Source organism: Camelus dromedarius, chromosome 1 (assembly GCF_036321535.1).
Source record: "Camelus dromedarius isolate mCamDro1 chromosome 1, mCamDro1.pat, whole genome shotgun sequence".
In the NCBI taxonomy this organism is placed as follows: Eukaryota; Metazoa; Chordata; class Mammalia; order Artiodactyla; family Camelidae; genus Camelus; species Camelus dromedarius.
In genome coordinates this window covers 22,086,296-22,112,421 of record NC_087436.1, presented here as the reverse complement: position 1 = coordinate 22,112,421, position 26,126 = coordinate 22,086,296, and the positions used below count along the sequence as shown (strand labels likewise).

Sequence of the window (26,126 nt, the reverse complement as noted above, 5' to 3'; positions counted from 1 at the left end):
CAAATTCAGAATAATGTGAGATTAAATTATTAGGTGAAGAGTGTTAGGTGAAAACAGAGGATTTGTGGACACAAGTTCTGATGATACAGGTGAGGAAATAAGTGAGTCAAGACAGAAAAAGAAGTCCAGGAGCTGTATGAACAATGCCTGCTTTCAGCAAGGGGCAGACAGAGTCTAGGAGACACCCGGCTGAACAAAAGCACTCAAGCCCCCTTTTCAGAGACACTAGAACATCCCCATATGAAAGAATACCCCTCCCCAACACTGCTAGTCTCTACTCCTTATCCTGTTGTATTTTTCTATTATCACGTAAATATTATGTATTTAACAGCTTATTTTGTTACCCCCCCAAAAAAAATAAAAATTGAGATTTGAAGTTCTACAAAGAGCTTTGTTTTCTGATAAATCCCCAGTGCCTAACACACACCAGGTATGTGATAATTACCAACAATAAATGAACGAATGAACGGCAGAGACACCAGCTTCTAAGCAAATTATTCTATTAGGTATAGAAGAAATGCTCCTTCTAGAGATATTTATAAACTACTGTTGTTCACTGAAATGTGGGAAATCAAAACAATTTTTAGCTGGCAGACTGTATACTGTTGTAGTGAATTTCACTTTAGCATTTTGTATTTTAAAGAAATGTCTCACTTTTTCACTGGTAATTAGCGTTTTTAACTTACATCCACCCCTCCCTCATTATCCTCACTCGAAGAAAATTCTTAATCCCTCAGAAATTTCATGGTGCCCCAAAATTTCAAATTACTTCTTCCCTTCACCTTTTTTGATTTTGAAGGTATGGATGGTATTAGAATTAATAAAACAAACTGTACATGCCATAAATGTTATTGCCTTTTCAGCAACAAAAGGAGCAGATGTCCCGGACTGGAATGTAGCCTTGAGAGACAGGTGGAGTGGCTATTTTCAGACATGCTCTGCAGACACACCATGAGGCACAGCTGCAAGTGGAGTCTGCGACCACGAGCCAGCGGACGTCTCTCCTGCCCACCGGACCAGGCGCTCCTGTGGAAGCAGGACCTTGGCTTGTCCATCTCCCAGCTCAGCCCAGTGTTCGGAACAGAGGGGCTGTGTGGTACGCCCACCGCTGCACCACGAGTGCTTCCCTGGTGCCCAGAACAATGCCCAGGAGTCAGTCTTTTCCATCACAACTGTAGCCACATGCTTAATCTCAAAAGTTAGTAAGAGCTTACAGAAATCATTACCACCCGTTAGAAATCATTACCATCCTTTAGAAATCAATTTAGATAATGGCATTATAGCATTACATTATGAAACCGTGTCAAGCCAGAGGAAGTTTTATTTAGGTATAAATATTCTCCTGTTTATTCTAAAAATAACTGTACATCGGGACTACACAGGGCATAAAATGCATTAATAAAATCCCATAATTTAAAGACAGCGTGTAATTGTCTCACGTGGCAATACTGAATGATGAACTTGCCCTTACATTTACTTTCTAGCAGGTTTTTATGTGTTTGCTTTATCTCAGTATAAATAAAACTTACATCCACCCCTCCCCTTGTGCTCCCAAAGTTGAAAAACACATCATTCATTCACCCAGTCATCATTTACCCAGTCACTGGACTCCTGGTAAAAGAAAGAATCAGGGAAAATAGTTCTCTCTATTTCTGAAACTTAAATTCCCACAGAGGGAAAACAGCTAATGTAAAAGGGTAATTTAATATAGTTATTTTATCTTTACTGTCACTTTAATCATAATCAAAATTTAAGAGACCTCTTAAAAAATTTTTATATTCCAAATATAGCTCAAGGAACAATGTTTTCATCTCTCCTTTGGTATTGTTTCTAAAATTCTCATCATAAAGCTTTTAAACGGAGCTCCAGTATCAGGGGAGGAATTTTAAAAAGGCAAAAAAAAAAAAAAAAAAAAGTCAGTAGAGCTGGGGGTCTGAAGCGTAGTTCCAAATACATGATTATGTCCAAAAGTGGAAATCTGGGCAATTAAGTCGCTTCTCCCAGCCCCTGGCCCAGCTGTCCACAGACGGGCACCGTCAGGCTCAGTTTCTCTGTCTTCTCTCTCACAAATCTGGGTCCCAGACAAGGTACTCCACCCTCCTGGGCCTCAGTTTCTGTATGAAAAAGCTGCACACGGCAACTCTATCTGTCTCACAGTTATTGTTACGAGAATTAAAGTAACCCAGGAAAAGCACTTACTACATTGCTGGGAAAATAGAAACTATTGCATAAATAAAGTATTGCATAAATGCTAGCTTGCAGAGTGATTAAGGAAAATATGCCCAGAGGTCAGATGACTTAAACATATTATAAATCTACTTTAAAATACTTTTTGGAAAAGGCAGGGTAATAAAAATTAAAAGTCTGTGAGAAATTCCTATTATTAAAGAAAAGGAAATACATATTTAAAACTACAAATTCAATCCAGGGAAATATAAATCTAATTTATATTTAAATTAGATTTAAATATATCTTCTAAAGAAATTCTAGATAAAACGTGGGAAAAAAAAACCAAAGATACAAAGGTTATGTCGTCCTTTAAAGTTATTAATGTTGAGCACACGTTACCTAGGATTCCTTACAGCTCAAATTTTTATTAGATCATGTGGAATGTTTATCAGATCCTGAGAAATGTCTGGATGAAATCAAAGAACGTTAAGACTTAAGACATCACCAGTCTGTAAATGAAGAAACAGGGCCCATAGGCGTTAACTGGCTTCCACCTGCTCACAGAACTAGCTGATAATGCAGAGGCCAAGTTAGAAATCAGGTTTCTTGCTCTTCAGTTGAGAATTCTTTCATCTCCATCACGCTGTGCCTCATTTCCAGGACAGGTGGTAATTCCCTTTCCTTCCGACTGGCTCTCTGCCCGCACGACGTGTGGCTTTGACCTTTCTTGCCGGCTCGTGACAGTGCAACACTCCCCATTATCGTTCTTGTGCAAGCACCCACAGCAGATATCATTAAATTGCTAGATGTACGATTTCACTCACTCACCTGCCTGGAGGGTGATATCAAGCAGGGTGGAGAAAGAGGGGCATCCGTCTCAATCCCTGGCCCTTTTCTGCGGGGAGTGTACAAATAAACCATTCATCCCGCCAGCCCTTGCAGGAACTCGGTGCAAGTCACAGATATTCAGAATGCTCACCAGGGCTGCATACCTCCCTGAAGCAAGTCCTCGATGGTCCAGTTCCCTGGCTGAACCATACAACTTGAGAGCCCAGAGGAAGAACACCCCCATACTCGTTGCCAGGAGCTGGTTAAATCTACATCACCTATGTTCATCTCACAAAGCCTTTATCCAAAGTATAGGTTTCCTCTTTATTACAACTTGCTTAAGACTGTAAAGAAATGTACAGAACACATTTGAAGCATTTATAAGAATGGACTTAGTTCAATTTTTAAATTGAAGGACTCAGCGGCTAGAGTCCTTAGCACATTGTAATGGCCGAGCCATTACCAGCTCTATGTTCTGGGCCAAGAACTTAAACTCTCAAGGACTTTTTCAGCATCCAGAGGATATTCTGAGGAGTGATGAGATGTATATTAGCCAGTGGTACTCATAGCTGCTCAAGTGTAGCAATTCTTCTCTAGCCAGAGTACCACATACTCTGAGGGTATTAGAAAGCCAAGGCAAGCTGACTTATTCTTATTTAAGCTCACTCATGCCATGCTTGAGATTCAGTTTCAGTAATCTAATTGCCATTTTGTGGAATTCCAATGTGTCATAAAATGTGCTCATTTTTGCCATATTATTGTAATTATTTTTAGACACCCTCTCTTTTATTATTCTGGTGGTTCTAAAAAATATAAGATGGTTGGCAAACCAAAATTATGGTATGCTTCCTAATGCATTCAAAATGTATATCATATTTGTTAATTTCCAGGCACAGAACTAGGACTATCACAGCGAACAAATAAACAGGACCTTTGCTCTCATGCAGTTTAACATCTAGTAAGAGTGCAGAGGCATTAATACCCATTCCACCAAAGCTTCATTACTAATAGCATCTTGATTTTGTTTAAATGGGAGTTGTACCCAGATTCCCTCCTACCTAGGAACTCTGCTCTTCTCAGTGATACGTCAGTGGCAGAACAGTCGGCCTTCTGTATCCTGGGGTGCAGAACCCAGTGATAAGGGACCCGTGGAAATGAAGGACCGACTGTAGGGACTTGAGCATCGGTGGGTTTTGGTAGCCACCAGGGATCTTGAGACCAATCCCTTAGGAACAACTGTATATCTATTGAGTTTTCTCAGCAAGTTACTGTTTTCCAGAATTGAAGGAACAGAATGAGTCGATCAGAGGCTTCAATCTGGAATATGATACTTGGAGGTATACTGGTCAGATCGGACCATAGTTTAAAAAAGGAAGAGTAGGACGATGGGTGGAGCCTGGTTGCTTTAAGCCATTTTGCAGCCTTGGACAGTTTCCCCATGGCTTTTTTCTAACACGAGAAAAGTAAGTCCGTTACCTTAAGCTAACCTTTATCTGGTTACTTGCCTCTCCACGCATTCCTAGCTGATGTAATAGGCATGGTACAGAATGTCCACTGAGAATTTTCTTTTGGTCCAAGAATTACAGCTGAGTCTTTGTCAAAGATGAGGACACAAGATACCAAATGTTCCACATTACAAGTTCAGAGATCTCATCACAGGGCCTAAAGAGAAGCCAGTTTAGAGAAACTGGACTATTCGTAACCATGACACAGCCAGTTAATATAAAGGTGGTGTTACCAGAGAGGGTAGGTCTGAATTTAGGGAATATGCAATTTAGGAAATAAGGCAAATCTGTCTGTTCTTTACCCTCAGCAAGACACCTCTATCCTCAAGCCCAAACCCCAGGTCAAGGGAGCCTGGGGCCTAAAAACTCACTTATTAAACTTGAAGGTGTCCAAATCATCTTCACTTCTACTGTGTTGGGAACTGGTGATTGTGTCTCCTTTGAGAATCATCGATTACTCGATGCTGCTGGGACTTACTAAGAGGGCTGGCAGAGAGATGGCTCAGCCAGAACCAGAATCCCCACGGGCGGGAAATATACGCTGGGAAAGGACCTCCCCAAAATACCTATATTTGTGCTCAAAGGAGAGCCAGCATTTCACCATCCGCCACAAAGAGGACTCAGATAGTCAGCGTCAGGCTGAAAAGCATCAACACCAGCATAAAGGGAAATGCACCCTCACTGTGGCCAAGCACAGAAGGAACCCCTCCCCTTTCCTTTCTCCTTGTCATAGCCACTGAGTGGTAAGAGGGGAGAGGGCATGTGTGAGAGTGGACCAGGCTCCCCCTCCACCACAGCTGCTAGAGGTTCAGAGCTGTCTACAGCCTGCCCTGGGAAATGGTGGACGAGGGGGAAAGAAAACAATGTAAAAGCAGACAAAACCCTCAAGTTTTAAAATAAGTAAGATATATTCCAAAACCTTGAATGAGAGGAAAAAACAGGGGGAAACTTACATGATTAGGCCAAGATGTCATTAAAACCTCAAGCAAGGGAGCTTTAACACAAAGGAGTTGTGGAAGTGAGCAGTTAGAGGACAAAAGATTAAACCAGCTCATCTTTCTTGAACTTCAAAAGATAAATAATTTAAAAAAATTTTTAAGTTATTAAGATTTACAAATTTAATTTTTTTTTGCAATTTGCAGCAACATGGATGGACTTGGAGAGCATTATGTTTAGTGAAATAACTCAGACAGAGAAAGACAAATACCGTATGATATTAATTATATGTGGAATCTAAAAAAATACAACGAACTAGTGAATAAAACAAAAAAAGAAACAGACTCACAGATATAGAGAACAAAGTAATGGTTACCAGTGGGGAAAGGGAAGCTAGGAGGAGCAAGACGAGGGGAAGGGACATGATGGGGGGGAGGGGCAAGACGGGGGAGGGGCAAAAAAGGGGTTATTATGGGATTTATGAAATCATATGTGTGAAACTCCTGAAAATTTTAAAGCACTAAAGAATTTTTTAAAAATTTTAAAAGAGTTACAAAATTTCAAATGGCCTTACATTTAATAAAGGAAATGTAAGTGTGCTGACAGCTTGCAATAGAATTCTAGTTTGATGCAGGGCTTCTGGGTGGTCATAGGCAGAAGTCTGTGACCTGAGCCCTAAGCAGGGAAAGACCGCTGGCGAGGAGCAGCGGCCGGGCAGCGGGAGGGGCACGTGGCCTGCGGGGATGGAGACCTGAGGCTGAAAGGACTCGCTGGTCCCCTGGGAGAAACCAAAGCCCACACAGTCTTGGCACAGAGATTGGTGTTGGAAGTGAGAGCAGCACAAGAGGCTGAGAACAGGGCAGGAAGGTTCACTTGAGTCAGAGAGAGTTAAGCAACCTGCCCCGGAAGGCACGAGAAGCCCGTGTTCAGCATGAGAGCACAAAGTGCCCTTCTCCCCCTTCGCTGTCAGATGCAGAGGTGGCTGATGTTCTTCTCAGCCCTTGGGATGGCATCTGGTGCCAACGAGGAAATGAACGCTATCTAGTACAGGGCTCCCCACACCCACTGGAAGAAGGCTGCCAATTGCCCGGAGGATTTCAGGGAATTTCAAATCGGCTTTTCAGTTGGCATAGCCACAGGGTCTCTGAGACCCAACTTATTTCCGAACTTTTCCCTCCTTTCTGAATGCAAGATCCCAGGGACTCAGCCTTCTGGGTTACCTTTTCAGGAGCCTTCACTGCCTAGTCTAGCCTTGTCTAAGCAAAATCACCTATTACCCTCTGCTCCCCCAACTTCTGGAAGCTGGAGATGGGATGGTTGGGAGGCAGCGGGAAGACCTCGGCAGGACTTTCCAGCATTGGGCTGCGCTTGGGTGGCAGCTTCTGTTTTGACCTGCACTACAGGAAGCAGAAAACGTCACAGTCCCATGGCCAGTTGGTTCTCTGCCTCCTTGCTGAAGCGGTAGAGCTCACAGCTGCAATTTCCCAGCCTCTTGTTGGTTCAAGAATGTTGGCTGCGAAATCGCATCTCAGTTACCTGCAGGGCAATTTCTAGACTCATCTCTAGCCAGCAGAACCAAATACGAATCCACTTGAGAATAATTTTCAGGAGACAGAGAATGACTTCCATGCAATTCAGCAAACATGTGACAGTGCCTCCTTACAGAGTCTCACACCCTGTTAATTTAGCTCAATTTTTATTTGTCAGCCACCAGGCAGGAGGCCAGAGACAATCCAAATGATTAATTTAGAAGCAACGTGTGTGCCTTTCGGAAACATAAGAAACACTTACCCCAACCTCTGGCGGAGGATCCTTATGTTCAGATAGGACACTGGTGCGAACCTAGGGAGAAAAACAAACATTTTCTGTAGGACTTTAGAGTATAAACCCATGCAGAAGCTTCACACAGATGCTGGGTTTCATTTTCCTTCATCTGGCATCAATTCAGCTTCTGAAGTTAATCATTACTGAAGGTGCCTATGCACAACATCCTCTGTGTGCAGCAGCGAAGCCGCCCTTTTACATTTCCTGAACTCCCTGATGCTCCCAAGAAGGCAGAGCGGCCTGGATCCTCACCTCATCACCCTCCGTCAAACACAGAGATATCTTGGCTTTAGATGAATCACTTTTAATCTCCTTGAAGAGCAACCCTCATTCCACGTTCAGGGGAAAGGACAGAGTTGGCGTAGACCAAGTCATTCCATGCATGCTTGTAAATATTTATTCTCCACATGGGCACCAAAACCCACAGTCCTTGGAGAATATCCCTCCCGCTTGAGGAATTCTGAGCCAAACTGTCAGACACTATTATCTAGATTCATTTGAAAACTAATTCTCAATTGGGGGAGAGGAAAATAGTGTAAAATAATTAGTCATCTGGGGGAGCTTTTCATATATTTATTTTTAAATTTTTTTTAATTGAAGTATAGTCAGTGACAATGTGTCAATTTCTGGTATACAGCATAGTGTCCCAGTCATGCATATATATATACATATATGTATTTTCATATTCTTTTTCATTAAAAGTTATTACAAGATATTGAGTATAGCTCCCTGTGCTATACAGAAGAAATTTGGCTTTATATCTGTTTTTATATATAGTGGTTAATATTTGCAAATCTCAAACTCCTAAATTTATCCCTTCCCACCCCCTTTCCCCTGGTAACCATAAAATTGTTTACTATGTCTGCGAGTCTGTTTCTGTTTTGTAGATGAATTCATTAGTGTCCTCTTTTTTCTTTTCTTTTCTTTTTTTTTCAGATTCCACATATGAGTGATATCATATGATATTTTTCTTTCTCTTTCTGGCTTAATTCACTTAGAATGACGAACTCCAGGTCCATCCATGTTGCAGCAAATGGCATTATTTTATTCTTTTTTATGGCTGAGTAGTATTCTGTTGTATAAATATACCACAGCTTTTTTATTCAGTCATCTGTTGATGGACATTTACATTGTTTCCATGTCTTAGCTATTGTATACAGTGCTTCTGTGAACACTGGGGTGCACATATCTTTTTGAATTAGAATTCCCTCTGGATATATACCCAGGAGTGGGATTGTTGGATCATAAGCTAAGTCTATTTTTAGTTTTTTGAGGACTCTATACTGTTTTCCATAATGGCTGCACCAAACTACATGCCCACCAGCAGTGTAGGAGGGTCACCTTTTCTCCACATTCTCTCCAGCATTTATCGTTTGTGGACTTTTGAATGATGGCCATTCTGACTGGTGTGAGGTGATACTGTAGTTTTGATTTGCATTCCAGGTGAAATATCAACTCCTTAGATAACAAGGAGATGTATTGCTTCCCCTGAGTGCTGATCCCAGTACTGGCTGTACATTAGAATTACCTGGAGACCTTTCAAACTACCAGTGCTCTTTCCTGTCCCCAGGTATTGATTCTAACGTATAGCTACTGAGTCCACGGTTCTCTATTTAAGAAAAAAATGTTTCACATAAAAAGAAATCACGACTATCTTTCTTACTTAAGAAAATGCTAGTAAAAGGAAGAAGAAAACATAAAAACCTAGATCCAGTATATCTTAATTTGAAGTAAGATAAGATAAATAAACCAAATAAATACAGAGCAATATATACGCACATTCTGTTTAACTGGAGAGCAGAGGGCTGGGGGGAGGGGTGGGAGAGAGGAACTCAGGAATGTATAATGGATCAACATTTTAGGGGGTCATTTAAACAAAATCCCTTTGGAGGTGCAGCAATGACAATCATACCTCTTTCTTTGTTTCCTTATTGCAGATCCAGCACCATCGCCTGCACAATTTGTCAGTCATTATGGCTCAAAATTGCTCGCCAGAGCACAAAATAAATGACACAAGAGATCCCAACAGAGTAAACAACACAATTTTCAGAATGCACTCTACTCAGGATTTCATGACAGAGCACTCACTGGCTAAGAGCATTTCTAGTTTGAAGCTGCATTAATGTTCTTTGGTTCAGAACGTTCAGATGTACCATTCGGTCTTATTACCTGGAAATCATTAACTAGTCCCAAGAGATAAGAAAACAAGGAAGCTATATATATTAATACATAGTGGGCTGTAACGGACCATATAGAGCATGTGTGTGTGTGTATGTGTGTGTGTGTGTGTGTGTAGACAGACTGTACATACACAGTATGTGTGTGTATACAGATAGAGATTATATACATAGTGTGTGTACATACACACTAACAATACAGGTATATTAGAATTAACTATATGTATGGTGAATATATATTTACATACTTGCAACCTATACACACATGCATATATGTGTGTATTTATGCAACATTTTAAGAAAATATTTGACTTCCAAATAACTTTATCCAGTGGATATGCTTAAATTTAGAAATAAAGCTAAAGAAGTCAGAAACTGGTGAGGGTAAATGTATACAGAACTGCATAAAGTGTGAGTTTGTATATATATGTATATTTTCCTAAATCAAGGCATGTCTAAATCACTAGCAGAGTGCTTGATTTAGAAGAACTGAAAGATAAAATTGTAAACCAATTTTAAGTTTTATAAAGTCAGACTTTTATAGGATATATTTGTTTAAATCAGTATATGTGTCCAGTTCTAAAACTTGTATATTTAAGTTTAACATTACTGATGTTATAACATATAGATTACATATCAATGATGTTTTTCTCACATAATATATATCCCTCCTGACAGTGAACACAAACCACGTGGCAAACACTGGGCTTGCCAGTGAATAAGGGCTCATCCCCTCCCTTTGGGAATTCAGGGTCTAGTGGACAGGACAAATGTCTGAATAGTCCAGGACAATGTAATAAGTTCTGTAGTGAGCATTTTCCTGTGGGCATTCAGAGTGAAGAGTAACTCACTGAGCCTGGGAGTGTCAGGAAAGGCTTCACACAGAGGTGGTCTGGGTTTTGAAGAATGAATAGGAGTTTCAGGCAGGGGAAGACATGACAAAGCAAGCAGGGTGTTATATAACAGGTATGCATCATGGAGATGAAAAAGCCCATTTGTGTTTGGAAAAGAGTGAGTATTCTGATGCTGCTATAGCATGGGGGCCTCCAGGGAAGGGACAAGAGTTGAATATATTTGGGGAGAGAGATGGGGCCATTTGCCTAGACAGAGGTCTATCTATCATGTTATAGCATTGCAGCTGCAGGAAAATTTGTGGCCAACAGGAAATCAAGGAAGGTGTTTGGATAGAGAAGTGACATGATCAGAACCCCATGAATCACACCAGTTCTGACCAGAGTCACGTTGGAAGAATCATTTAACCTCTTTGCGTCTCTTATCTTGAACATGGAATTAAAACAGACCCATAGGCGGTGGTAGTACATCTTTCCAGCACATAGAGCAGTACCTGCCACCAAGAGGGAAGGAGGGAAGAGGCAAGAAAGGAAGGGAAGGGAGAAGAGAGAAAATGAAGAGGGAAAGGAGGAAAAGAAAGAAGAAAGGAAGAGGGGAGAGGTGACAGAGGACACACAGGAGGAGGCAGAGAGACAGGGAGACAGGACCGGAGGGAAGACTATGTCACTGAAAAAAATAATAAACCCTGGACAGATTTAGATGAGAAAGGGATGAAGCAAAGACGGTCACTGTAGCATCTGAAATATTCCAGTTCACCCTCCAATGTCATGCCTCCTGAGAGTTACTGGCTTTTCTTAGGAAGCTGTCTTCCCTTTTTTGGTCTTATTAGCAGTTCTTCTCCCTGTTTTTCATCCCCCTCCCTAAGCCTTCCTGGAACATAAGAACGCCTGCCTGACTACAAGTTTAAAATTCTTATAACTTCCTTTTGCTTAGATTTTTGTGATATCAAATAAAGCAAGAAAGATCAATTACTAGGAGAGGTCATGTAGATGTACATTCCATCTTCAATATCTCTTAAAGTTCCTGGAAAACAAATTCATTTCCTTCTTTATCAGCTTCATAGGCTCAAATTTCCATGTACTAAAGTTACTCTGGAAAAAAAAGAAAAAACAAAGGAAAACCAGGTAGCGTATCGTGAGTGACACGCTTTCATCAAATCCTTATCGACTCGTCCCTGAACTTGAATTGTTCCCAAGCAAGAGGCTGCTTGAGCTACCATGGCAGTGGCTGAACACAGCACTCCAACCCCTGGAGAAGAACTTCTTAAAATAGTCATCCTTGTTACAAAGAGCCCGGGCCCCGCTGCCCTGAGCACTGGAGGAGGGTGACTGCCGTACTTCGCATAAGTGAGAAACGCTAGGATACGGCTGGGAATCCAGATCCAGAGAAGGGAGGCCAAGCTGCCATGACTCTGCACACCAGGATGAAGCCTGGAACTCACTGCTAGGTGAGGAAGGAGAAATCTTCCCCTGGGCGATCTCAGCTGGAAGGCGGAGGGGGAGGCGTTGGCAATAGTGGAAAAACATGTTTGGTGCAAGGAGAACGTCCAGATCCTTTCCTCTGACTACTGTCACATCTGGGAAGGTCTCTGATAATGAATATGTCATTGAAGCACATCCCTCTTTTTTTTTTTTTTAATAAAAATGTTACTCTAATCCTCTGTGCATCTGAAATTAGAATATGTGATATCATCACATGTATTTGTTCCACTGGGAATGAGATACAGAATTGCCTTAATATTCAAACACATGGAAGCCTAACTGCGACAGCGGGTTTAGCCTCTTTCACAACATGAACTTTCTGGAAGGAAGCTGCCTGGTCCGGATTATATTTCCTAGGATACCTTGTATTGACAGGTAACCATATCATTAGTTTTCAGCAATAAAATATATGTAGAAGGGATATCTGCTGCATCTGAACTAGACTTTTCAGAAGCGGGTAGCATGCCCTCTCAACTCCCTTATCTCCTTCCAAGGAGTCCAGCTCGTAGGTGGCTGCAGAGCTGCACGTGGGTCCCAGAATGACCACATGAAAAAAGCCATCCACCAACTGTCACTACCAGTATAGGCTGCTAACTGAATCCATTAGCTTTCTCCTGCCATGTAATAAATGATCACAAACTTAGCTGATTAAAACAACATTCATTTATGAGTTCGCCATCTTTACGTCAGAAGTCCAGGCCTGGTGTGGTTGGGTTCTTCATTTGCAAAGCTCACACGGAGGTGGTGGCTGGCCACATCCTCATCTGGAGGCTTGACTAGGGGAGGGTCAGCTTCCAGCTCCCGCAGGCTGTTAGCAGAATTCAGTTCCTTACAGCTCTAGGACTGAGGTCCCCATTATCTTGATGGCTGACAGCTGGAAGTTGCTATAAATTCCTAGAGGCCACCTTCATTCCTTGCCACATGGCCTCTTCCATTTCAAATCCAGCAACAAAGAATCCCCTTTGCATCAAAACCTTCTCAAACTTCAGATCTTCAGACTATGCAGGGCATGTGCAACATGGGGTGGTGATCTTGGGGCCATCTTAGAATTCTGTCCACCACAGTGACCAAGAACTAAGCTTCCATCATGCTAAGACACTGAAATTTGGATGTTTGTATTTGTTTCAGCAGCCAGCATAACTCAGACCTCCCATATGTTCTAAGTGAAATTTTGAATTCAGTTTATGGCTCTGAAGAAATAAAGAAAAATAGCTAACATTAAATCCTAATTCACTATTTTAATGTCAACAAATACACATTATGATCTTATGTACTTATTATGATCCAGCCACTATTATAAACACTGGCGATCTCAGAGATTATGAAGACATAGTATTCCCTTAGGTAATACTAACAACATGGTAAGAGTCAAATCATGTAATAATAATTGGCAAGTATCTTCAACTGTCTAAAACCTGTCAGTTCTTAGATACTGATTTTCCAATTGTTTAATTTTTGTTGTAGATGGAGAAAATGATTGCTGTACAAATTGAAATTATTTAGATCACTGAATTTTAGAGATGGAAGGGGTCTTAGAAACAACCTAGAAAAACTACCTATGCAATGTGAAAATTTTATCTGAAATACCCCTGGGAAGTACATTTAAAATTTCTCCTTAAATATGTTTAACTTCTAGTTGACTACCTCACTAATCATTGTAGAGATGGTGTTGCAAACTCATATACCCAAAGACTCCAAGCAGGTTAAGTTAATGAAAGAAATGGGCTGAGAATAAGAGACAATAGGGATGGGGGAGGACTGTGGCAAAATGGAAATCACATTCTCAGTCTATAAGGAGCAGCAGCTATCCAGCGCCAAAGGATTAAAAAAAAAAAAAAAAAAAAAAAACAAACTTCCTGTGAAAAATGTACGCAACTAACAACAATAGGTAAATCCTACTTCTTCTTCAGGTGGGCTGTTATCAGTATTTACTTACTTTTACCAGAAATGGGCCTGGCAATGAGGTGAGTGGTCAAAGCAGGCCCAGTACTATTTCAGTTTAAAAAAAAAAAAAAAAAAGAGCTATCCTAAAAGAGTTGTTCTCAATCGTGACAACACATTAGAATCATCTGGGATATTTTTAATGCCAATTTCCAAGCCAAATTCCAGAATAATTAAATCAGAATCTTTGAAGAAAGGATCCTGGCATTAGTAATTTTTAAGGCTCACTCCCCACTTGATTTCAATGTGCAGCCAAAGCTAAGAACTACTGCTCTAAAATAAATGAGCTTTTTTTGAGTGTGAGCCTCATAAACTAACCCCAACTCCTAAACAAGTTCACAAAAATGCAATGTGCAATGGTCCAGCATTAGAATAAAGCTTCTTTGGAAACACATTTTTTAAATTAAAAAAATATATTTTTAATTGAAGTGTAGTTGATTTATGATGTTAGTTTCAGAGGTACAACAGAGCAATTCAGTTACATATATATACACACACATACATACATACATGTATATTTCAGATTATTTTCCATTATAGCTTATTACAAGAAATTAAATAAAAGTTAACAAAACTCAGAACTGGAAGCAATCTTAGACATTATTTATTGGGCAATGTTTCTTAAACTCTAGTGTGCACAACCATCACCTACTGGTCTGCAGCTGGTCAGGAGGATGGTCTGAGGACCATGCCCTAGAAGCTTATTTTAGAAATGCAGAGTCTCAGGTTCATTCTAGACATACTGAATCAGTCTTCACGTCATCGAGTAATTCATATGCATGTTAAAGTTTGAGAAAGTCTGGTCTAGGGTGCTTTTGAGTGAAACAGGTCATAGATGAGAACGGTAGGTATTCATTTTCATGGAAACATGCCTAAATAAGGAATGGAGTTTATTCTTCTGGTTATGAAGGTATCTAGTAATTAAAAAAAAAATGACAAGCACCTGTAAAAGTTCCAGATAGTATTTTCTTTCAGAGATGCCCTTTCCTTTGTTATGCTTTGTGGCATCATGTCATGGGGAAAAGGCTGTTTTCTCATCATCAAGTCAGGGATTGATCTGGGACAGAGCTGGGCTGGGATTTTGGGAAGACTCAGTGTTGGAGGCCAAATCTCCACCTTCCCAACTCCTCTACCCCCAAGCCCTACTCCCCTAATCCCAAATTCACATGCTGAAGCCCTAACCACCAGTACCTCAGAATGTGACTGTCACTGGAGATAGGGTAATTACATTAAAATGAGGCCATTAGGGTGGGGCCACAATGCAATAGGACCGGCTTCCTGATAAGTAAAGGAAGAGACACTAGGGTTGCAAACACAAAGGGATGACCCTTGGAAGAGGCAGCAGGAGGGGGGCCATCTGCAAGCCAAGGAGGGAAGCCTCAGAAGAATGCATCCCTGACAACACCTTGATCTTGGACTTCCAGAGTCCAGAAAATCAATTTCTGTTGTTTAAGCCACCCAGTCTGTGGCACTTTGTCATGGAAGCCTTAGCAACTAAGACACTCAGTCTGCCTGTGTTGCAGGGTCTGACCCTCTGGAACTTTCAATCGAGAGCCTCGCTGGTCTTTGCTCCTCTACCCTGAAAGTTATGCCGGAGATTCTTGGATGTCTCAGCATCTCTCTTCTGTTCTGGGCCTCACACAGCCTCAAAATCTGGCAAATGTCTTTAGAGACAGGCCAGCCATGAGTTGGAGTCCCGCTTTGGTCTCTAAATTTGTCATTTCAGCTATAGATGAAAATCAAAATCTCTGCTGGGTTCTCGGTTTGCCAGCTGCCGCTGTGTGTTCAGCAAAGACTGATACTCAGACTTCTAGCTACCGGGAGAATCTGTGAACAGCCCCAGGTGACAAACGGCTTTTTAGTCCCTCAGTGTCAATTCACCACTCCCTCTAGGGCTGTGGTTCTTGCCTGGTTTTGGCCCCTTTCCCTGGCTTCCTAAGCACTGTGAAACGGTGGTAGGTTTCACTCCGCTTTTTAGAAGCCTCTGGCTTGGTTCTTCAGCCTCCTGCAGAGGTCAGAACTCAGTAAGTCTCTACTGAGAAAAAATCGGCCACTGATTTGAGGTCCCTGAAGTCTCAGATTCTCACTGCATTCAACACAACTTCCGAAAGCTCTGCTGATTTCTCTTTCCCTGAGCAGCCTCCGCCCGGTGTCCAGGAGAAGTCTAGTTCTCCGGCCCCCTCTCAGGACTACCAAATGCCCGAAGAGGAGAAATCACAGGCTCCTGAGAGCTTAGCTCCAAAAGGCCCTCCTCTCTCTGGAATTTTAGTTTCTCTTGTCGATATGGCTTTCACAGCTTGGCGATGTTCTCACATGTGATGTTTATAACATTGGGCTTGTTTCCAGGTGGAGTCAGAGGGAGTGTCGCCTGCACCAACTTCCACATCCTACCCAAACTAAACTTTTTAGTGTCTGAAAGTTACTGCAAAGCTGAGGAATCTTCCCAACATGTGGTTAAGAGATGAAAAATGATGTTCAACAGAGCGTAGTAGTTAAATATGATTGGAGAGGGGGAAATGCACCATTACATGTTGCTCTGTTTATTAAGTCTTCAATAAACCAGTTATAAATGTGTAACTACAGGTAGTTCTCTCAGTAAAAGCGGAGTTTACCCTGAAGCCTGAGCACTATCCAAAAATATAAAGTGTGACATGCTGACACACAAAACATATTATGCAAATGGTATACACAAGAACAGTCTATAGATTTCCAAACCCCAAATAGGTAAGAGTATGAAATATGTAAGTGCTCTTAGTTTGGATGCATCTGATCTTAGAGGTTTTCCATTTCTCTAAGGCAGTGATGTTCACACCACAGCTCTCTGGTCACACGGGCCCCTTTATGTTTAATTGGTGGCTCTTTAAGACTTCTAATTTCACTATATGAATGTGCCATTATACTAAATTCTACCAGTCATATAGGTGTCCTGTGGTTCTTTAGGTTAATGGTGACTGCAAATGTGGCACCAGAGTCATATAACTCTGGGTATCCCAGCCATTACCCAATTTAGTCCATGTCCCTTTCCAACTATTACAGAGATCTATTACAGGCAGGTGAAAAAAATACTGAACAGCAAAAATATCTTTCAACATTGCCTTCCTTTGTAAGAGAGGCACTGAAAGATACAGGTGCTGTTGAAAATAACAGATGCTGAAATAGGTCTCGGTTTCATGGAAGGCAAAGAGGTCTCTCTATCACTGTTCTGACAGTAAACCCTTCTGCTTCCATGCTCTTTACCTCTGGATCTTCCTGAAAGGGACACTAGGCTGGGAGAGGCAGTGCTGCTCAGACCATCAGGGCTCTTGAACTGTGTCTATAAGCCAAGTCCTGTCTGGGCCCTTACCCAAAGCAGGCCCTACCTGCTTCCACACTCTTTACCTCTGGATCTTCCTGAAAGGGACACTAGGCTGGGAGAGGCAGCACTGCTCGGACCATCAGGGCTCTTGAACTGTGTCTATAAGCCAAGTCCTGTCTGGGCCCAAACCTAAAGATAAACCTCCAAGGAGCTGCAAAGTTTAAGACCAAAGATTTTTTTTAAGTGTTAATAGATGTTTAGATATTTTTAAAACAGAAATGAAGAATAAAGGACTGGATAAAGATGATGTGGTGTATATACATAGTGGAATATTACTCAGCCATGAAAAAGAAATGAAATAATGCCATTTGCAGCAACATGGAGGACCTACAGATTATCATACTAAGTGAAGTAAGTCAGACAGAGAAAGACAAATATCATAGGATACCATGTGGAATCTAAAAAAATGACACAAATGAATTTATTTACAAAACAGAAAGGGACTTACACAGAAAACAAACTTATAGTTACTAAAGGGGAAAGGGTGGAGAGGGATAAATTAGCAGTTTGGGATTAGCAGATACAAACTACTATATACAGAATAAATAAACAATAAGGGTAACTATACTCAATAACTTGTAATAACTTATAATGAAAAAGAATATAAAAAATAATATATATGTCTAACTGAATCACTATGCTGTACTCCAGAAACTAATGCTGTGAATCAATTATACTTCAATTAAAAAAAAAAGAATAAAGGAGCTCTTTGCACATCAAAAACACAATCTACAATGTGTTTTATAGGCACTGAAGATATTAACTGATAATTTTCTAAACAACTGCCATAAGTTGAGAATTCCGCCCCTTCTGACTTCCAAGGCCCCACATGAGAATATTATTAACATTCCAATACATAGACTGTTCAATTCAAATATCACGAATCTATATTAACAGCATTTTTTTGGGGGGGGTCAGGTCAAACCTCTTACTGCTTCCAGCTCCCTGCCTCTCTTTTGCCAAGACACCAATATACAGAAATAATTGTTCTGTCATTCTGAAAAGTGGGAGCAGAGTTATGGTTCCAGCATTAGACCTGGGTTGAATATGTGCTCTGATAGAAACCTTCTACGATAGAAAGAAATAATATTTAATTGACCCATAAGGATAATGGAATCAAAGAAAATAACAACTATGGGTTTATTATTTCAGAGGCACATGTATTATTTTTTTACTTATATTATCTCACTTAATTCCTATGGTTCTGTGTTGTATTATGACTGGCCCATTTTACAGAAGAGAAAACTCAGTTTCAGAAAACCAGAGTGCTTTGCCCAGCATCATTTCAATAGCAAGTTGCAGATCAGATATTAAAAAGTCTGCTTCCAAAGTGTGCGCCCCTTCCAGGGCACTGTGCGTCCCTTCCAGGGCAGTGTGCCTTTTCTGAGCTCAGACTGATGGTGACTTTAATTGTCTTCCCTACGGCTGCTTAATAGGTTTTAAAACCAAAAATCTATTAGTTTCAGGGAATAAAAACAGACACGATTTATCACATTGCCAGACTCAAAAACACCATCCTTACATATTAACGGCCCCCAATTAAGACCACAGTCATGAGTTAATGAAGAAGCCATTAGACAGAGAACAGTAATATCAACACAAGCACATGTCTATTAATCTGTTGCTCAGTGACACCATTAGTCCCAATACTGTAAGGCTAAATAATTCCTAGGTAGCCTTCAAACAAAATTCTTGTGATATCACTCAGGATTTGAAGAGATCATTTACAACCCAAGCTTTTGTAACCCTGGTCAAAAGAAGATCACCAAGCCCTGGGTAAAGATCAATTGGCTTATATAGTCAACCCACAAAGTATATTTTTTTGAATTGGAAAAAAAATGGTGTATATGGGCACAGAGGGGAGGGGTTTTTAATGTATCCAATGAAGTGTTTTTCCATCCCCAGGCAAAGATGGGGTCACTGCAGTAGCTCTGTTCTACTATTGCACTAGTTTCTTTCTCTATGGAGTCCTACCAAAGTACTAATAATTTATTCAATCCTTGGGTCTAAGCATTGGATGCAGTTGAGAACCACGTGGAAAAGCTTTAAAAATGCTGATGCTAGCTAGGTGGGAAAGGAGGGGGAAGGAATAAATTGGGAGTTTGAGATTTGCAAATAGTAACTAGGATATATAAAATAGATAAACTACAAGTTTCTTCCATATAGCACAGGGAACTATACTGAATATCTTGTAGTAACCTATAATGAAAAAGAATATGAAAACGAATAAATGTATGTATATGTATGACTGAAACATGGTGCCATACACCAGAAATTGCAACAACACTGTAAACTGACTATACTTCAATTTTTTAAAAATGCTGATGCTAGTGCTCTGCATTATTCACATTCCTTTAATTAACCGGTTTCTAATCACTCAGAATTTTCTTTCACTGCTTTCTCTACTCTTTAACTCTTCAAAACAACCTTATGAGAAAAAAAGAGTCTCACACTTAAGGTAACTTTCAACCTGCCTGGAAACAAAACTCAAAGATAAGTAACTTTCTCCCCAGGTTATGTGGCCAGTATGTAGAACAGCTATTTCAACATGAATCCACTCCGCTTCCAAACATATGTGAACGCTTTCAACCGCTCTGTTGTTGTATTGCCTGCAGCTCGGGCTGAAATGGTAGTACCCAGACACTGTGCTGTACTAAAGACAATGTAGGAAAATTGATGCAAAGTTTCTGTGCAGTGTGACTGTGGCATCTCAGACAGGAATGAGGGATGACTCCTCTCAAAGAAACATTGTTATGAAAGGGCCAGGGTCTACTGCAGGACGCACTCAGGGTTGTCTTAAAAGAGCAAAGGTGCTAAATTGGATGCTGTAAACTTTTTCCCTGGAAGGTAATAACAATCTATAACAGTGTTTCTATAGAAAGATGTACTTGAAGTTACAAAAGACTGATTTCCAAAGTTGGGAACACAATCTCATTAAGTTGAGGGCTCGTCTCACTCTGACAAGCCAGGTGCATAATGAGTCCTGAGACCTGTGAGGAGCAGCTGGGACACGACACGTTTGCAGTTTACGTCTTACTCAAACCCCAGCTCAGCAGCTCTCTCATGGGGTCCAATCAGGGGATGTGCAAGGTCAACATCTTTTCATAGAACGTCTAAGATGTATCTTCCTTTCTCTCTCAATCCTTCACAAGTGTACAGTGGAGTTCTCCAGATGCTACCAAAAAAGTAATTTCCCGACAGACTGAGACATGACAATGCATGTCTCTCCTGTTAATCTGACATAAAAGAGACTTACAAAACTGTAAAACAATGCCACTCTCTCAGTGTATTTTGTAGTTTTCCAAAAGACAATTAAATTTTCAAAAATATGTATTATTTATGTTAACATAATGGGTTTATTGTTTGCTATGTGAAGAGAATTAATAAATTTTCTGAGTTTTAATTTCTAATGTAGTAAGCATCCACAGGTATCAAAACCTACATAAACCAAAGCCCTTTGGGATTTTGGAGAATTCTTAAGAATGTGAAAGAATCCTGAGACCAAAGGTTTGAGAAATACTGCTACAGGTGACCCTCAATGTTTGAGACTTATATTTCACATTTGCTGTTTAACAATCTTACTGTTTTTAAGAAGATTTTGGCTGGAGAATTTCTTTCAGATATGGATGTGATGTATACTGCCTGAACCCAACTAATCCAGCTGCTCTGTGATTCCCTAAACTTGCGTTTCTCCCACCTCTCTGCATGTCTTTCCCTAAGTTGATCTGTCATTGTCACTGTGAGGGATACAGCTGTAAACAAGGAATAATCACTTCATGGACGTACATTCTAGCAACAGGAAGAGATGGAAAATGTCAAAATGAGTAAATTGGTAAGTCTGCATGGAAATAAGTAGAGTAATGGAAAAAAAGGTTAACTGGATGGGGGTATTTGACCTACAATGGCAAGGTGGATTTCTTTGACCATAAAGGAGAGAAGCCAGAGAACAATAAGGGGCAACAGTGTTCCAGGCCAAAGCAACATCAAGTGCAAAGGCCCTGAGGCCAAAGTGTCTAAAAACTAATAGCTGAAAGAGGAGGAATGAAGTGGGAGGTAGATTCAAGGGAGGGCTCTAGGAGAGTAGGGGCCATATTCTAATTACAATGGGAAAAGCAGGGTTTTGAGTCAAGAAGTGATGTGATTTTTTTTTTATGCTTTAAAAACACTACTCTGATTCTATATGGAGAATAGAGTGCAAAAGGTCAAGAGTGGAAAGGATGAACAATTAGGAATCACTTGCAAATTACAGTTTTATCACCATAACTAGACTTTTCTGGAGTCAGGCTCAAGCTAGGTATTTAGATTTTAGAGGGGTAATTATTAGGTAACCCGAAGTCACATCATCTGTTTCTGAATATTTATGGAAAGCACTTTGATACTGACAGAGAAATAAAGTTAGTATATAAATTTCCCATATGTGGAATTACATTAATCTCTGAGTATAACAACGTTCAACTGTCATAAGAATATTGGTGGATGAGTGATTTTTAAATAGATTTAGTGCTAAATCATAAACGTACTATTTACATCCTGCTTACACTATGGATATTAAAGAATAGCACAGAAATACGCTATTAGCTCCTGAAATCTAAAAACCTTCAGAGGAAATATGCTACCTTAGAGCATGAGGGAACTCAATTCCCTAACCAAAAAATTATAAACAAACTGAGTGATAGCAGAATTGTATTTACTTAAGAAACCTCTATGAATAGGATTGTTTATGGGAGGATTCAGAGCTTCTGGCAGGTACCTGTGGCAGCAGAATTTAGAAATTAGCTTCATTGTTACATCTTTGCCTTGGAATCACATCAGCAAGCAATGACTGAAAGACCCATGAACGGCAAATAATAATGGATGGATGGCAAATCATAAGAGGGAAGAACGACATCTTTAATTTTGGAAACAAACCCCTTATTTCCAGGACAAGATACCTATTAACAGGACATCGGAAAAGCACCTTTCCACGTACTCACAATGTGGCACATCATAGGGCCTGACTTAAAATACACCTTGGAAATCCAACATTGAGTTTTTTAAGTTAAAGTTGCAGAACATACTTCCTCTGCACCGGAGCAGTAGCTGCCGGTAAGACGGCTCTTTCATTTTCTAATCCAAGTTTTTCTGTCTGTTTTACACAATCAACCAGCAGTCAGGACCAAAGACGCAAGCAGATCCACACGCACGCACACTCGTATCTGGTAAAGCAATTCGACTTAAACTATAACTGTTCAACAGATGCCAAAATATTTCTATTCCTTTAAACCATTCAAAGCTTTTAAAATATATCCTCTCAGATGTCTAAGGAATTTGCTGTCTCAAGGAGACATGTGAAACCTAGAATTGTTAACACTTAAAATGCTTAACAGTTGGAGTATCTCCATCATTTATAATGCATGTCTTGTGCTTAAAGTGTGTTTATTCTTGGTGCCTAAAGAGGCTGGCTAATTGGAGCTAATGAGTTCAAGCACTTGACAGGGGACCATTGAAAACAGTGCACTAAGCAAAGTCCAACACAGGGACAACAGAAACCAGGGGCATTTTCATAAATTCTTTGTATCAAAAGTTGTGCTTTTACCTTTCCCACTTCTTAGAGTGAATTTTCCTTTGCTGCTGCCAGGAAGAAACTTTCAAACATCCTCAGAGAAGGGTGCTCATGATTGGCACAGACTGGAGGAGACCACAGGCAAGGAAATTCGGAGACTTTATCTAATCACGCTGAGTGGAATTCAGTGTTTAGGGACAATCGTGGGCAAGTGAGTGTTTAACAACTGGTTCTCAGAGGCTGGGGATGGGAGGGGAAGCTATGATTTATGGAGTGTGCCCATTTCAGTGGTGAAATCACCCTCAGCCTGGCCCATTTCAAGCTACCACGTGAGACAGCAGATGGTGGAGCTGGGAAGAAATGCGTGATCAGCCGCCCAGGGCTGGTGGAAGGCGGCTCCAGCACACCACCGCGGGATCACGCGTGGAAGTCAGCACAGCAGAGGTGTTTGGGACCCAGATCAACTGAGATCTCAGTGTACGTGAGCCTGGCTGCGGCCACGCAGGCATCTATTCCAGAAAGAACTTAATATAACACCACTAGATTATCATTAATAATTTGAAAATGAAGCCATCTTTAGTCGCATATCATGGGAAATAAGACCCTATCTCAGAAACCAAGGATTTTAACGAAGTTTAAACTCAGGGGAATGCAATTATCTCAGTAAGAGATGACCCAGTACTATCTATTCACTTAGATTCCCAGTAGCTGCTGAGAAAATCTTTGAAAAATCAGTGGAAACTCTGGCCCTGGGAAAGACACAGAAGCACACAAAGAATCTGGCTGGCCAGAGTTGGTCTCATGACATAGCTGGGCTCCAGGGTCAATTCTAAGTGCCCTGGCCGCTAGAATTAAGATGCTACAAAATGTTCTCTATTTGGAGCCTCTGACTGTCAACTTTACAGGTCACAAACCATGTTATGCATCAATGTTTAGAAACGTATTTTCACTCAATGTACCACAAGGCTGGAAAAAAAAAACCCTAATATTATCAGTACATACCCTAATCCATAAACAGACCTATTCATTAATCTAGGACTTTTAGATTAGAGAGTAAACTCTTAGGAGAATCTTCCATTAAGGAATTTTTAATAATTGTTTTAATTAAGCAAACAAATTTCTTTAAGGCAATTAATCATGCCAATCATTTTGCCTCCTTAAGAAAAGTTAATTTTTAGAGCAGCTGTCTGGCACAAGTTTTATTTCACAGCTTATTTCAAACCAAGCCATATAATAAGACAAGTTATATGACAGTCTGTGCTTATATTACCATGTTTCAGGAACTTCAGACAATTTAAGTATATAAAAAGAGATTTACGGCACTATAACAAGACTTCATTTTTGGATTTTTTTTCCTTTTCTTGAAAATAAAACACAAGGTAAATACGGCTAGACATTTAGTACAGGTTTTGTAATAATAGATTAGTAGTCTTCGTGGACACATCAATATTCATAAAAAGAACAATGGAACAGAAGAGCATTATTCTTAAAGCAAAAGAGAAACATTTCTCAGTGTCCTTGGGAAACGAATAGGAAAACTTATTAAAGAGGGAGACAAAGAAAAACACTTATGGTGAGGAGATTTAGAAAACAGAAAAAAGACAGGGTCACATTTGTCATGATGAAAATCCACATCAGAGTGTTCTATTATTTATGAGCTAAGGGGCCTCGGGGCTAGAAGACATTGGAAATAATTTAATTCAGCAATTTAAAAATATTTTGTGAAGTAAATTTTAAAAAACTTTTCCAGCTTTACTGACGTATAACTGACAAATGAAAATGGTATATATTTAAAGTATACAACGTGCTGGTTTGATACACATATATGTTGTGAAATGATTACTGCCATCAAGCTAATTAACACATCCATCATCTCACTATAGTTACCTTTCCTGAGTGTGGTCAGAACACTTAAGATCAGCTCTTAGCAATTTTCAAGTATGTAAGACAGTATTGTTAACTATAGTCACCATGCTGCACATCCCCAGAACTTCGTCTTATAACTGGAAGTGGGTACCTTCTGTTCAGCATCTCCCTGGTCTCTTAATTAGCTCAGAACAAAATCAGGTCCAGGCTCAATGATTTCTATTTTCTTTAAAACCTTAGAAAACCACAGACAAGTAGCCACAATGAGAACCTTGAAACATGAAGACAAACTACAGGGAAGAACCCATCTCAGGTGCATCCTGAGCATCCTGTCTGATTAGATGAGCCGGGGCCACACGTTCACTGTGTTCCTGCTCCTCAGAGACAGGTTGCTGGATCATTTGGGAGCTGGTCAGAAATGCAGAACCTTAGGTCCTGCCTCAGACTGCTAAGTTAGCATCTGCCCTGCACAGGGTCCTCGGGTGATCCTGAGAAGCCCGGATGCAAAGGAGGCTTCCTTCCAAAATGGAGGAGAGTTCGCTAAATGACCAGATTTTTCCTTCCTATCCTTTATTATTCAAACTCTGTTTTATAGGCATCAGAAAGACTGGAAACTAATAGTACATTTAGTTAATATATATAAACATATATTTATGATGTTACATCACAATCAGGTTCTTATACATAAGAAAAAAGGATTGGTAATAAACATTCTAAAATTCAACAGCATAATTGCATGATCTTGTCATTGTTACAGGTACTAAATTCACCGTTTTTTTTTTTTTTTTTTGGTGTTTTGTTTTGTTTTTTAATTCACACTGCATTTAGGCAGTGGGTGAGCTGCCTTTAAGTACAGAATGGATAAATTCTCTAGGGAGCAACCACACCTATGGCAAACACACTTCCCTGAAAGCCCACTAGAATTTCGGCCTCATAAGATCTCCCAAGGATGACGCCAATAACTCAAACAGGCTGGCTAATTGTCTGTGTGCTGCTTCCTGGGAAAAATGCAGGAAAAAAAAGTCTAAGGGTCCAAGAATTCCCAAAGCAGCTGGAGGAGTTATAAAAAGAAAGGCATCTGACCATTTCCATGGGAGCCTGTTCACTTCCCCATTTTCTTTATTAATAGTAACTCAGATTAAACCTTTCAATAACAAAACCAAAAATTCTAGTGAACTGGTTCCTAATGTTTGTTTGCTTGGGGGACAGGAAGCTTCTCTTCCCTACCTTCAGCTCTGATCCTATTGTTATTATTTTTTTTAATCCAAACTACCTCGTGTTAACGCCTCACCTCATCTATCTTACTCTTTAGAATTTAGCTATCAATAGAAGCATTGACTTTCTTTGTCATAACACCAGGTTTCCCACGTAGACCTTAAGCGTGGCTTTGCTTTCATATGCCAGAAGGGAAGAAATATGCAAATCTAATGGATATTTATTATATATTCACCTTGTTATGCCAGTCATGTTAACTTCTCAACCACTAAGTGCAGTCTGAAATTTAAAAATAGTGCCTACAAACACCGTTGGGGGACAGGCAGAATCAATCACCAAATTGCAGAACATGGAGAATGGAGAGTCAACAGACTTTCAAAAAGTTGTTAATCTATTTTTAGCAGAAAGAAAACTTTATAGTCATATGTGTACCAT

General features: G+C 40.3%; 1 protein-coding gene across 9 annotated transcripts in view; it reads right to left on the bottom strand.

Moving 5' to 3' along the window:
• Nucleotides 1–26,126, bottom strand: part of INPP4B (inositol polyphosphate-4-phosphatase type II B) — a 661,544-nt gene that overhangs the window by 222,546 nt on the left and 412,872 nt on the right. For all 9 annotated transcript variants that reach the window (XR_010383803.1, XM_064493334.1, XM_064493318.1 and 6 more), the window contains exon 8: nt 7,230–7,280. Coding sequence is in view for 8 of the 9 variants with exons in the window: in XM_064493334.1 (XP_064349404.1) it covers nt 7,230–7,280 (51 nt within the window). In the remaining variant the exon portion in view is untranslated. The remainder of the gene's footprint in view (nt 1–7,229; nt 7,281–26,126) is intronic.